Source organism: Thalassophryne amazonica, chromosome 1 (genome assembly GCF_902500255.1).
Source record: "Thalassophryne amazonica chromosome 1, fThaAma1.1, whole genome shotgun sequence".
Taxonomy (NCBI): Eukaryota; Metazoa; Chordata; class Actinopteri; order Batrachoidiformes; family Batrachoididae; genus Thalassophryne; species Thalassophryne amazonica.
This window is the reverse complement of record NC_047103.1, coordinates 51,821,686-51,836,842: the sequence shown is the minus strand read 5'-3', so window position 1 is coordinate 51,836,842 and position 15,157 is coordinate 51,821,686. Positions and strand designations below refer to the sequence as shown.

The 15,157-nt window shown below is 41.3% G+C and overlaps 1 protein-coding gene across 1 annotated transcript in view; it reads right to left on the bottom strand.

Moving 5' to 3' along the window:
- c1h8orf34 (chromosome 1 C8orf34 homolog) overlaps positions 1-15,157 on the bottom strand; it is a 295,839-nt gene that overhangs the window by 143,358 nt on the left and 137,324 nt on the right. The window contains exons 4-6 of the mRNA XM_034169848.1: positions 13,284-13,403; positions 13,057-13,085; positions 9,944-10,107 (exon numbers count right to left, since the gene is read on the bottom strand). Coding sequence (XP_034025739.1) covers positions 9,944-10,107; positions 13,057-13,085; positions 13,284-13,403 — 313 coding nt within the window. The remainder of the gene's footprint in view (positions 1-9,943; positions 10,108-13,056; positions 13,086-13,283; positions 13,404-15,157) is intronic.

Below are 15,157 nucleotides of genomic sequence, written 5' to 3'. Positions count from 1 at the left end.
GTTAAATGTCTGCTGTTTTTGCATATATGCCATTTGTCAGTTTTTTTCTCTACCTATTTTATATATATATATATATATATATATATATGAAAGCCAGAGACTCTCTAATGATGCAAACATACAGCATTTACAAATGGAATTACAGGCAGATAAAAATCCCATTAATAAACATCTAAAATTGCTGACATGCAAAGGATTAAGAACAGGGTAATAAATAAATTCTCACAATCATACATTAAAAATATGAAAATCTACATCATGAGCATCTTTGTCAAAAAGAAAAATCTCACAGAAAATGAACTAAACACTGAGGCACATAACCATGATATGTATGAATGAACCCATGTCTGATTTACCCAAGAGATGATAAATTCACTTGATAAATGTGGAGTTCACACTGTGAGGCCAACACTTCTGCTCAGACAAAAAAATGAAAAAAGAAAAGGCTACAGCCATGTTGGGTAATCTAATTTACAAAATCCTGCACTACAAGAAAATTATTCCAAATGTAGGCTGAAATAGAGGTCGGTTCATAGAAAGATAGAACCATGCACCCATACATTCTCTTCATGTTGTTATATTTAGGTAGGGACTGCGCTAGCTGGCATGCTAATTATCCAAGCCCACAGATTTACTAGAGGTCAAGCTGTACAACAGGCCTGCCCCCAGCGGATCACAGCCCCGCCATCTTGAAAGGTTGAAGCACTGCAGCAGTCTCACACTGTCAGTGGAAAATGCATGCTCTGCGCTTGTAATCACTGTTGATTCTCTGGCCGATTTCTCCGACGTTATTTACATTTAATACGTGAAAACCTGTGCTTAGGTCAATTCAGATATGTAGAATCAACTTCTGAAGTCAGATTTATCATAACTGTTGATCTTTTCTCCCTATAAAGCTGTGAATGGAGCATAAACTGGGGCTGTGCATCTTGCACTGTCAACAGAAAACTGAATTTATGTGGAAATTATTGTTGTACTAAAGCGTCAGATATCTATCACTGAGATAGATGACTGGTGTGCAGTTTGAAGCAGAAACGAGGTGTTAATCTGTGAACCGCATCATCAGGGGGACCAATTTTTAGGGGGACCATTCGGTCAGCGACACGACACGCTCTGCATAATTGCCCTTCCTCAGCAGACAGTGGACACGGCTGACTGGAAACTGCAATCCAGCATGGGAGGACCGAGTCTTCGCCTTGGCCCTGACTTTACCGCCTGTTTTGACTCTTCTGCTCATGAATTTGTTGTAATCCTTTGCTTTAAAGCACAGAGGAAAAAAAAGAGAAATCAGCCAGAGAGTTCAGTGATGACATGAGCATTATTTCATCATAAAATGCGGCAGAAGTCTGATCCGTAGCTGATCCATTCACTGCGCGTCGGACATTACAAAGCGTCGGGGAATTTGGCCTCATTTCTGCTTAAAACTGACTTTAGAATGATTTAAGAGGTTTTACATTTATCATCTGATGGTTAATAATCCCCTTAATCCATTTGATTGCTTTGGATGACGAGACTCTGTCTCAGACATGTTGCTGTGGTCCGAAATGACGCATACGCAGATGCAAAAGGCAGACCAATTTTTAGGGATGGACCGTTCAGTCTGCGAAACCGGAGCCCCTGTTTATCTGGCAGCTGTGCTCGAGTATCTGATTGCTCAGGTCCTCGAGCTGGCCGGTAACGCTGCTCAGAACAAGAAGACCTGCACCTGCAGCTGGCTGTCCACAACGACGAGGAGCTCATGATTCATTCACCCATTCGTAGCCTTACAGGGAGAAAGGATCAACAGTTATAATGAATCAGAAATCAAATCTGCATATCTGAACTGACATAATCACAAGTTTTCACATCTTAAATGTAAATAATGGCGGAGAAATCGGCCAGAGAATCGACAGTGATTACAAGTGCAGAGCATGTAATTTACATTGACAGCGCAAAACCGCCGCAGTGCTTCAACCTTTCAAGATGGAGGGGCTGCAATCCGCTATAAGCATGCTTGGCCCTATCAGTAAATTTGTGGCCAAGCCCAGTTGATACATTGGCTCATTTTGCCAACTACCTCGGGTAGTTTAGCATTCAGGGGGTTTGCAAAAAGGCCTGTTCAGCTTCTCTGAATTTATTCTGCAAGTTTATCAAGTGACATCAGGCTGCTGATGATTTTGATAAATAATTCAACCACACACACTTTTGCACAGATTATCTGCAGTGGCAACACAATAGCAAAATCACACACCTCACAAGAAGTCACCCCCCCTCCCCCCTCCATTTTTTGCTAAACAGTTTGATTGAAATGTTAAATCTCAGGTAACACAAACAATTTTAATTTATATAGCGCCAAATCACAACAGAGTTGCCTCAAAGAACTTCACACAAGTAAGGTCTAACCTTTACCAACCCCCAGAGGAACAGTGGTAAGGAAAACTCCCTCTGAGGAACAAACCTCAAGCAGACCAGACTCAAAGCGGTGATCTTCTGCTTGGGCCATGCTACAAACATAAATTACAGAAACAATTCACAAAACAAAAATACAGGAAATGCTGTTGGTGCACAGGACAGGAGGGTCTCCAGCACAAATACCACACCCATCTCTGGATGGAGCTGCACCCTAAACAGAGAGAAAAAAACAGAATCAGGCATCAGAAAGACAAGAAATACAGTATAATTTGTCAGCATTAAACAACAAGAAAAACAGGAAATACTAAGGTGATCAACGACCACTAGCACTAAACTTCACTAAAAGACCCAGAACAGTTATGAGAAATTTATGAACACAATTTTGTCCTTCTGATGGTGGCTGCTCATGGTAGTCTGAACAGTGCAGCGAACCACATGTTCAAATGAATGAAATTTAGGTCCCCCACAAGCCATTAAACAACTTCAACGACATTACCTGATGCCCATTTTCCATGTCCAAGTAATATAGCTATTTATTTGTTTGAGTTTTTTAAACTGAGGGCCATGTATGTCATGAGAAACCCATGATATGCCTTGTTCTGCAATGTTGACAAAAGTGGGAAAAAAAACACATACTGAATGCATTTTTTTTTTAAAGGAAAGTGACACATCACCCCTTCAAGGTTCACAAAAACAGAAGTTTTTGAATAGTTCATGTAACACTTGAGGAGAAAAAAGGCAAACAGGCACAGGCCAGAGGCTAGTGGCATTTAGACAAACACCTATAAATATATAATGTGAAAGTTGCAAGACGGGAATAGAGAGGTGTGTTTGTGGTGCTGGCAGATGTCAGCTGAAGTCCCACTCCACTAGTCATACTCTGTCAAACAGCCATTTCCTTGAATATATTTCAATCACTATAGCATCTGCTTTCCCATGTGCTGAATGTACTTGTATGTCGATTTGCAGCCAGTCGCACAGAGTGCCTCCACCAGGTCTCCTTATGGACCTAAGTGACAGCCGAGGTGGAATGAGGGACATAAACACAAGACAGAAATAGAAAACAACAAAACTCAAATTAAATATATATTTACAACTATATGTTCACATTAGTGTACAGTCGCAAATCAGAAGAAGTTGGGACAATATAGAAAATGCAAACACGTGCAGTGATTCTTACACTGACTTCTATTTCACTGTGGACAGTATCAACCCAAGATATTTCACGTTATGTGGTCAACTTCATTTCATTTGTTAATATACATCCATTCCTGTATTTCAGGTCTGAAATATATTTTTTTTAAAAAGCATTAACCACTTTGGAATGTTGCCATTACTTCAAACAACACTTAAGTGTTTTAGCATTGAGGATACCAACCGATGAACCATTTTGGGTGTCATTTTGTCCCATTCTTACTACAAACATATCTTAAGGTGTGCAACAGTAGAAGTTAGTCATCATTCCGTTTTTCATTTCAAAATTATATATTGGCTTTCTGAAAAATGGATAAACGCCCCTGGAAAAGATGTTCTCCTGAAGATAGCATATGTTTCTTTAAAATTTCAATGTGCTTTTCTACATTAATGCTGCATCACAGAAGTGACAACCGTATACCATGACAGACCCTGGCTTTTGGACTTGTTGTTGATAACAGTCTGGATGGTCCTTTTTGTCTTTGGTCTGGTGCACACCACAGTAGGTTCTACCAAAAAAACATCTGGAATACTGATTCAGCTGACTCCAATACATTCCTTCCTCTGTGTCACTGTGTGATGATCCAACCCAGATGTGTCCGACCTCAGAGATGTTGAGGCCACTTCTGGATGAGGTTAATATAACACTTCTTTTTTTTATCACAGTTTTAAGGAGTTTTTGTGAATGTAACTCCCTTTTGTAATGCCTGACAAAGGTTTCCCAAAGTAACCCCTTGCCAATCGGTCGCATCAGCTATTGATGATTGACTTCTGTCTGAGGGATCAGAGATCATGAGTGTTCAGCTAAAGCCTTACTCACAACCTGCTGTATGTGTGTGTGGGCAGTCTACAGGGGAAAAAATTCTAAAACCGTGCATGAAACGTGTGCATCACGTGCATGTGTTCATCGCTGTAAAATTCTACAGATTCTGCGAACCAAAAAAAAAAAAAACAATGCATACGGCACGTACAGGGTCCCTACTGCCATCATACGCCTGACCCAAGTCAGGAGCAAGGCTAGTAGGGGCTCTGCAATGACAGTAAGATGCATGGTCATTGTATGGGTGCCACCAGAAGTACTACACAAGGACTCCACACCTGCTATTTGTACAGCCCACAACACAGAAGTACATCTCGCTCTTCACCTCTATGTATGCCATGTGCAGGACGCACGCGGCACAAGTGGCAAGACTGGGTATTTATACATTGTGGAGATCGTATAGCATAGCATTGGAGAAGGGAAGAAGAGAGCACTACCAGGATTATATTCCATGGTACGCACCAGACCTCCCACCCTCAACCCCGTCAAATAATCTGACACACGGGTTTTTATTTACAAAGAAAAGTGATGTGATCAGACGTGACCTCCGTGGTGTTAATTGCTGAACTGCTGCACTATAATGCAGCATAGACCCACAGTGGGCATTTTCATTCTTTCAGAACCTTGGACAGTGGCACAGCCTCGAGGATCACATCAAAAGGATGCACCATGTCCACAAACCTATATTTAGTGTTGTAATATTGAATGATATTCATGAATAAAGCCATGAAAAATATATGTATGCGCAGTGCGTCCAGCATTACGACTGGCGACGCCAATGGCTGGCGCCATACCGCCGCAACATCTGAGGGTGTGGACAGGCAGGTGATAGAAGCTGAGGAGAGGCAGGAAGTGATATTGGCTGTGGTAGTACAGAATCAGAATCAAATTTATTGCCAAGTAAGTTCTCACGACAAGGAATTTGATCTGGTGTCACTGGTGCATAAAAAAACAATAGAAACAAAACAAAAGAAAGGAAAAAATACTTCTGTAAGAAATAAAAGAGTCAAGTAAGCAAAACTATGTTCACTGTTGAATAGACCTCTATGGAACACCAGCGGCTGTGTGTGTTTCTCCGAGTGACACTGGAGTTGCATCACGAAGGGAATCCGGCGTAAAACCTGTGCCAAATACTAATGTGGATCACATACAATGCCTCCTTCACCCCTCTCTCAAACCATTTCTTCTCTCTGGCTAAGATTTTAACTTCCTTGTGCTCAAACGTGTGGTTAGTGTCTTTAAGGTGGAGATGAACTGCAGACTGAGATCCACTGGCGACCTCTCTGCGGTGCTGGTATAGTCTTTTGTGTAACGGCTGCTTAGTCTCACCTATGTAGTGTTCGTTACAGTTTTCCTGACATCTGATAGAATACACTACATTGCTCTGTTTGTAACTAGGGATCCTGTCCTTAGGGTGAACTAATTTCTGTCTCAAGGTGTTAACAGGTTTAAAGTAAACTGGGATTTTGTGCTGTCTGAAGATTCTCTGTAGTTTTTCCCCTACTCCTGCTAAATAAAGGAGAGACACTCTTCTTCTTGTCCCTGTCTCCTGTCGGTCTGGTCTCTTTGTTCTCTGGGACTTCTGCACTTTATCCAGGGACCATTGTGGGTACCCACATATTGTGAGGGCTTTACGGACATGTTGTTCTTTAGCCCTTCCCTCTGTAGTTGTGGGCACCTGTAGGGCTCTGTGTTGAAGAGTCCTAATCACCCCGAGCTTGTGTCCAAGGGGGTGGTTTGAGCCAAAAAGCAGATATTGGTCAGTGTGAGTGGGTTTTGTATGTGAAAGTTGAAACCCAGCCTTAACAGGGAAGGGGGTCTGAGACACGCTTTGTCCCCTATTTACAATGGGGTACTCAGGTCAAAGCAGTTTCAGTCTTTTGTTCATGGTATCGAGTCATTCACATCATCAGGAGAGCCGTTAGGAGAGGTGTCAGTCCCATTGTTAGGAGGGACAACTACCCTGTCATTAGGAAGGTGCTAACTAGAGCACAATAGGTGCTAATTAAAGCAATTGTTTAGTCACTAGCCAATAGCAGTCTGCCTCTCGGTAGGAGGGGTCTGGTTAGGTTTAAAACTCCAGCTTTTGTGGCTTCTGTTTGTTCTTCTCTACAAGAATCAAGACAGAATTCAGACTACCAGAGCAAGAATTTTAGCTGAGGAAGCTTCTGCGATTTGAAGCGAAACGTCCTCGCGTCAAGCAACCCAGTCCAGTCGAAGATTCAAGCTTCTCTACTATGGAAAGCAGCCAAAAAGGGACACATTTATTCTACCTTTCACAGTTTACAGAACGACAAGAAAACTGGATAAAAGTTTTTGCAGTTGCTCCCTTTTACACCATTTACAGGTTACTAGTGCAGCCTAACAAGTTTGAGAACCCTAATTATTTTTGTGTAAAGGATGATCATACATATTGGGTATCACAAGAGAAGGGAAAAGGAAGCAAGGATTCATGTTCACAAGGAAGCACAAACTCCCCATCACCAAAGAAGAGAAAACATGAAGGAAAACAAAATTGTGCCTGGCGGTGGCAGAATGCAATCTGCAACCAATCAGACTAAATTCTCCACACTGTAGCTTTTACATGCAGAGTGGACACCAAATAAGGTTGCTGTGATACGTTAAACTACTTACAGGCACCACCACCATTATTTTAGGTTCATCCAGAAACCTGCACAGAAGGCATTTAAAACAAATCCCAAAACAGAATCTGAAGTGGGAGTGAGCCCCAATAAATGTGATTAAACGGTGTCAAACAGCTGAGAACTCATCATATTAATGAGAAACGAGCTGTGATTATTTGGGGATTCTGTTTGATCCCAAAGACACAGAGCCGAGTCACAAAAGTCTCAGGTGTCTCATTGAATAAAGAAAAACATTTTTACAATGCTCGTAAGCCCACACATATCTCCCAGCTCAGGCTCCTAACTAAGTGATTTCTCCCTGTAATCCGTCCAGACGGTAACATAATGAAATCAGCGAGTGTTACAGCACAGCTCATGATTTATAGCTTTCTATCCACTTCTGCTCAAATTAGTCATATCAGCAGCTGCCTTGTTATGACGCATGCAGAGAGGTGTGGCTATAGCTGGAACCTGGATATATTTGCAAATGTGTGAAGTTTAATAAAAAATGGGGTAACACAAGGAAGAAAAGAGAGACCTGCCTTTTTTAACAATAGGAGAGAACATTCCTTAGGCCTTGTGCACAAAGAAATTAGGTTAGCTTTAATTCAAAATTGGGTTGAAGCAGAATCCTGGCGACTGGCGAGCATGTTTGATGGTGCCTTTGAAATAGGATTATCAAACCTATTCAGACGGGCACTCCTCTGGCTGCAGGAGCCATAGTGAGAAGTCTACCCCTCCTTTTGTAAGGACTGAACAATAGCTTTGTGAAGTTTCTTGAAGTTTCTTGAAATGGCCTGATTTTTATACCTTTTCAACAACCTAAGACAGGTCACCACATATCTTACAAACAGAAAAGTTTGAAGCCAATGACAGATCAAGCTCACAAAATGATACCACGCACTCTTCCATACTAGTTGATGCATGAGTTGTGTAGTAGTAGCAGAAGTAATTTTTTTGTAACTAGAGCACTGCACTAACACTGGTTTCCAATTCCACAACAATTTTACCATGGGAAAAATTTTCAAGGTCAAAGTCCTGTTAGGCTTTTCATAAGCAAAATTAAAGGTGATCAAATCTCACTAGGATGTATGTAGTTCATGCACTTGAATCAAAGTTTTTGTTTTTTTTTTTTTTGGGGGGGGGGGACATCAGACAGGAGTCTCCATGGACTATGATGTTTGCAGATGGCATTGTGATCTGTAGTGAGAGTAGAGAACAGGTTAAGTCTGGCCTGGAGAAGTGGAGATATGCTCTGGAGAGAAGGGGAATGAAAGTCAGCAGGAGCAAGACTGAGTACATGTGTGTGAATGAGAGGGAACCCAGTGGAATAGTGCGGTTACAAGGAGTAGAAGTGGTGAAATTAGATGAGTTTAAATAGTTGGAGTGAACTGTCCAAAGTAATGGATATTTTGGTAGAGAGGTGAAGAGGAGAGTGCAGGTAGGGTGGAGTGGGTGGAGAAAGGTGGCAGGAGTGATTTGTGACTGAAGAAGATCAGCAAGAGTGAAGGGGAAAGTTTACAAGACAGTAGTGAGACCAGCTATGTTGCGCAACTTAAAGATGGTGGCACTAACAAAAAGCAGGCAGAGATGGAGGTGGCAGAGCTGAAGATGTTGCAATTTTCTTTGGGAGTGACAAGGATGGACAGGATTGTCAATGAATATATCACAGGAACAGCAGGTAGGGTAGTTTGGAGACAAATTCAGAGTGGCGGGATTGAGATGGTTTGGACATATACAGAAGAGGGACCCAGGGTAGAGAGAGAAGGATAATCAATCAGTGATACAGACTTAGAATTAAGTTTAAACTCATTTCTCCAATGAGTATTGTTTGGTTTTGTCTTGAAAAAAATGACATTTGCGTATGTAATGTTTATACTATATTATTAATAACAATGTCATTACAATTAATATTCCAAATCTGATGTCTGTGGTGGTTCGATTGTTGATTCAAATTTCTTAAGAGACAATCTTAAAGGTCAAACCAAAAGCTTTGCACTGTTTCACACAAAAAGAAAAGATGGTCCAGCAGGTCTGCAGTTCCACTCAGTTACCGAGATCCATCTGGAATCTGTTTTAAAAACTCCTTAGTTGGATAAATCTTGTTAATAATTTTAAATTGGAGTGCTTTTGTCTCTGGTGAGACTGGAAATGTTAAATATTTACATCTAATCTTTTGTATTTCCTCCTTTCCAAAATCTTTAAGAATATAATTTCTTTTGAGTGAATTTATGAGACTGTTATTAAGTAATTATAAGTCTATCTCTGACTGAATCCAATAATGTTTTAAAACAAATTTGTTTTATAGACAAATTTGATTTGTAAATGTTTGGTTGCCCTATATTTTCTTTTCTTTTATTATTTGTAAATAATATACAATAAGCCCCGTATGTTCTTGTATGGTATGCTATGTATGCATTGTATTGTATGTATTGTTGTTGTTCTTGTATGCGTGCACGACACCATCACACCAGGATCATGCACGTCTGCCCATCGGCTCAATGTTTTCGTGGTTCGCCCAGATTTGTACTTAATCGTACTATGTGTGAAGGGGCGCTTAATGCTGGTCAAAAAAATGCCAAAAAAAAAAAAGCAGACTATCCACATCTGAGGACTAATGACAAGAGGGCCAAAGCAGCCACAATAGTTAGTTTACATAGGAACAGGGCAGAAAGCTCATATGAACAGCTTTAACACTGTAACATGCATCATCCTGTCACAGGAACCACATTACCTGGAATGACAATTTGAGACTTCAACATTTTCTTTGTTTTTTGTTGGAGTCAGCAGGAAAAATAAAAAAGTTAGACTGTGACCGCCTGCCACCATTCCACTAGCTGCTGTCATCAATCTGCCAGCGGCTCACTACTTATTTAAAATGATTAAAAAACAAAATATAAGCTGCCTCACGAACCTCCCAGCAGGGCTGCTGGCTCCACTGGAGCACACTTCAGACTTGGCTCGAGGAACAGGGGGGTGCAGCATCTCAGCGGCTAAAGGATCTGCATCCACTTCATCACGGCCGATCCATTCCCCCACTACCCGAGGGCGAAGCATCGACTTATAGCCACCAAAGTTCTGAACAAAGAATAAGAAAGAATGAAATGAGAGAAGAAGAGGTCAAGAAAACAGGACAAGCTGCAATGTGCATCACATCAACTCCACTATGACGCTATCACAGTGTGGACACCAGGGTCCAGTTCTCTGTACATGGATTACTGTCCAGATGCATTCAGTTATTGATGATTTGGTGTTATCCCAGATTTCTCAGTTCTTCAAAACAGTTGCTGGATAGTTAGTTCTCAAGGTCAAACCTACATGGAAGCAGGTTTAGTCAATGCAAACATGATGTGAACAGGTCTGCTGCTGTATTTAGCTTAACCATATCCAAATCCTAGGAAGCCACACATTACATTGCATAACCCTGTCAAGGGCCAAAATATGCCATCATGCAATGTTTAGTACTGTAGATCTTAATTAAATAGCCTAACTCCAGCTATTTTTGCAGATCTGTTAATCTTTCAGGCCAAACCCAACATTTTCAGCAACCTTTGTGAAACCTGGTTTTTGTGCCGTACCTTACTTTGCAAGTGCATTAAAGCTTACTTTCAAATTTCCTGGTTCTGCCTATTTTTACCCATGAGGTATTGCGAAGGCTTTTCCTCTGTCTTCTCATCTGTCTGTCTGTGCTCAGCATAAGTCCAGTCCTATTACTGCAAGACTCACAGGGAACATTCGTGGGACACATACCTTGGACAAGTTCAACGATGATTAACGATGTATTTTAACAGGTTAAAAAGTCACATTCTGTTTCAATCGGATCCATTTTGTTTTTGAGTGACACGGGTGACCGCCAATCAGAATAGAGCTGTACTGTGATGTCAGTCGCTGGTCTCTTCAAAACCACTTCATTTTGTGTCTTTATATACATATTTCTCATATATTATGTAAAGGCTAGTGAGAAATAAACACTTCTAAAACTGAAAACGCTGTTTTTGTTTGTTTGTCATTTACAAGACATTTTGCAGATGTTAGCTTGCATGCTAACTTTTGCTAACTCAAAACTCAAATTTAACTCCTATGGAGTTAAATTTGTCTCATTAATAACCGCAAATACACAGAGGATGATTTACAAATATTCCTTGATTTGCACAACATGAACAAATACGTAATCATTTGATTTGAACATATACAAATTGTATGTAAGACAATAGCATCTTAATAATTAATTACACAACTGCAAATTATAAAGAACACAATGCTCATACAGTTGATGTATTTTAGCATTGGGTTATATTTTTATTAATTTTAAGGGTTGTATAACAACTTATCCAGGGTTTTCATGTATCCCATAAACCTTTTCGCGCCAGAGAGTTGCTGCAGTCAAACAACAGAGAATCCACATGATGACAATTGCAAATGACTATTATACTACAAAAATGTAATTTTTTATGCTTTTTGTCACGTTAATAAGAGACTGCTGCATGATACCCTGAAAACTTGCTAAAACAATAACAAAAAATCTGTTTCTGCTACGTTTAATCTGCGTGGAACAAAGAGGACAAACAGTGTTGTAAAGAACAATAATCAAGACGTTAAAGAGCAAACTTCACTTTCCCCCAGAACGACACGAACAGGAAGCGAGCGGAGCTCACAGCAGCTCCCATGGAAAATAATGGCAAGACAGCCTGTGATTCTCGCATGTTTACATAAAAAAAAGCAATAACAACGTCTGTAAACCCAGAGAATATATTCATGAGAGTTTTAGGCACAATATAAAAATAGTTTTATGTTGCGATGTTAATGGTGGTGTCCGGGTGCAGCGGTTAAAGTGCAGCCCGATCAGAGCATCTCAGTGCAGTTCTCAATGTTACTGAGATCTTGCAGCGCGACGACCTCTCCGAGGGTTTGCGGGATTTGAAACCTGAAAAGGGTGGATGGGGCTATTCCACAGAGTGCTGTTCCTTCCCATTTTATCCCGAATGGCAAAAGGGGCATGTTTTGATGCATCACAGGATCTTCTTGATTCATCTTTGTCAATCTTGAATACACTTTGTATACATAGTAGTTACGGCCATCATTGGCGCTGGTTTTGAAATCGGGGTGAAATTTTTGAACTGTTTGAAAATTTTATCCTGATTCCCCTAATCGTTGCTAATGTGTGATCACTTTGGGGGTACTTGTAGTCTTAACAGCTTCAGTATTGTTTGAACGTCTTTAAACAGAGTAGTCCCAGTGAGTACAGCTTGAAACCTGCTTAATCGTGCTCTATCTGGGTTTGAAATTTGAAGCAGAAGCAGCATTTGTTGCGGCTCTGGCTGAGGGCACAGCTGGGTGCACCTTCTTACTTTTAATTTCGGGCAGGTTGCCAGGTCTGCAGTTTATAAGCCAGCCTGTTAGGAGGCAAGGAAGCTGTTTCATCCCATTTATGCACTGATTTTAGATGGTGGGTGATCGTAATAGAGCGGTACCCTGTGGAATAGAAGTGTTAGGTTTACCTTTCTCATTAACGTTTGTAAAATTCAGATGTTAGTTTGTTCATAATTCTGGCTTAAGATGTGCCACAGTCCTGCCTCACAAGCAGGTGGCATACTGTATGTGTGTCTGATTCTCTTCCCTGCATATCAGAGAGCATCAACCACAATGGTCTGTGCATGATCAGAGCAGACGTTTTTTGATTCATTCTCTGTCCCGTCACACAGAAAATCTGTGGGCTATGAGCCGGGACGCAGACATGTCCTCCCACACTGAGTGAAAAGAGACATCGCTGTCAAAGCAAATGCTTTGCAAGTCATCCAGACCGCTCTACACTTCCCCAGTCTGGGCAGCACTGGCAGGACTGTGTGAGAGTGAACTGGGGCTAAACAAGGACAAAGACGGAGCTCAGACACAAGCTTAGAAAGCACTGCTGTGAGAACGCTGTATCATCATCACGCACACAGCCATGCCACCATCAGCCAAGTCAAAGTTGGGAAACAAATAATAAATGTCAGAACTGTGTACGGTCAGTTTCTTGTTAATATTTACCTGGTCGAGTTCATCAGAGACAGCGATGCCTGCAGAGAGAAAAAAAAAATGTAATGCACAGACACAAGAGCGCAAAATCCAGGTTCAGTCCCAGATTATTGTCAATCTTCTGAGATTAGCAATTCAATTGTCTTTTCAAGACCTTTGCAGATGAATCAATATGCTTCCTCTCACTGTTAACAGACACATTTGACACTGTGCACAGTGTTGTGAAAGTGTGTGCTCACTTCGTGACAGGCTTTCCAGAGCTTTACCCAGTTTCTTGCTCTCCTGCAGAATATGGCTCAGCTCATCAAAGTCTCGGCTCTCCCTCCAGTCCCAGGACGGATACTCGATGGATCGCGGCACTGGATGTCAGAAAACACAAACCATTTGTCAGAGCTTGTAGAGGCGCCACAAATCATCCTTCTTTGCATAAACCAATAACTAGAATGGTCTGCAACACTGAACAAATCCACAAATACAAGACTTTTGTAATGTGATCTCTGAATATGCCACAGCCTGAGTCACTACAGGATTTGTACAAACAGGACATTGTGAATTACTGCAAGAAGGAGCGGAACAGAAACACCACGTCTTCAGCAGGAGCACATCACTCGCTGGCCTCAGGCCAGAGGACAGCGACTGTCATTCTCTTTGATTAACATTCAAAATAATTCAAACATGTCGGAAATGACCCACATACTGCTCTGATATTCTATGCATGTCCTTCAGCACAGTCCCTCACCTTCTGCATGATGGTTAATTTATAAATTGGTAGAGTGAGATTTATTTATGACAGCAGAGACGTCTTATTACAGTTCATTAATTCAACGAGGTCCAGTGACCACACACAAGGTGGATTTACACTGTACACTCTTCACTGTAAAACATTATAGCTCCTTTCAGCTTTGCACTTCTTCTCTTTGACTCAAATTAGTTCTGACAAGTTTTGAACTGTCCAACTCAACTGTATAAGTTTTGGAAAGTTAAACTTACAGGAATTTTGCCTGAAGTAGATAGCAAGGATGTTCCACAATGGTTTTGGCAGACTGGTGTCCTTTCCACTTCTAGATGGTGACAATCATTGAGTCTTTCAAGTCTGCAGGTTTTTAGTCTTAAGCCCAGATTTTGATAGTGAGTTGGTGCAGTTGGCGTTGGCGAAAGAGACCTCAATTTCAATTTCAATTGATTTTCATGTATATAGCGCCAAATCACAACAGAGTTGCCTCAAGGTACTTCACACAAGTAAGGTCTAAAGCCTCGGTCCCACCGAGTGAAGAAGGAGTGAAGAAGGAGCCACGCACCCTGTTTTTTTGTTTCGTGAGCTATCGTGGCATTATAGTGGCTCAGAGTGGCTCTTAGAGGCATTATCTTCAGTTAACCAGGCTCCTCTCTGAGCGTGGCGCTAATTTCAAGATGTTCAAAATTTAGCAACAACAGCGTGGCGCAGTTTGTGTTCGAGTTACTGTGACGGCTTAGAGGCATTTGCGTGGTGCTTACGAGTCTGCAAAAAGTCCATTATCCGTGCGCCTGGCACCTTCGCAGGACCTGAGAGGCTATTTTTGGAGCGGCTCCTCCTCTTGCGCACACAATTGCACCTGCTCTGTGCGCTGGACTCTATATATTTTGTAGTGGATTAATCATTTTCTGCCAAACCTTGGATGTTGAAAACACTTCTAATCACTTCTGGCATCACAGAGGACTGTTTCATCTGGACACTTTTTTCCCTCTCTTTCCTGCTCCATGTGGGATGTATTTTGAGCAGCTTAAGGTAATTATTTTTAATGTTTTTTATAGCTTGATAAAACAGTTCCTTGCTATAAAAGTATGTCTGTATGTTGATGTCTGTTGTATGTAAAAGTATGTTGATTTAATATCGTGTTAATGGATCACTGTGTGTGCGCACTGAGGCAGGACCTGAGAGGCTATTTTTGGAGCGGGTCTCCTCTTTGCGCACCAAATTCCACCTGCTCTGTGCGCTGGACTCTAAATAAAATAATTATTTTGTAGCGGATTAATCATTTTCTGTCAAACCTTGGATGCCGAAAATACCTGTAATCCTTCTGGAATTAATGTATCACATGAGCTCCGCTGTGTGTGCGCAGTGAGGCAGTAGTGA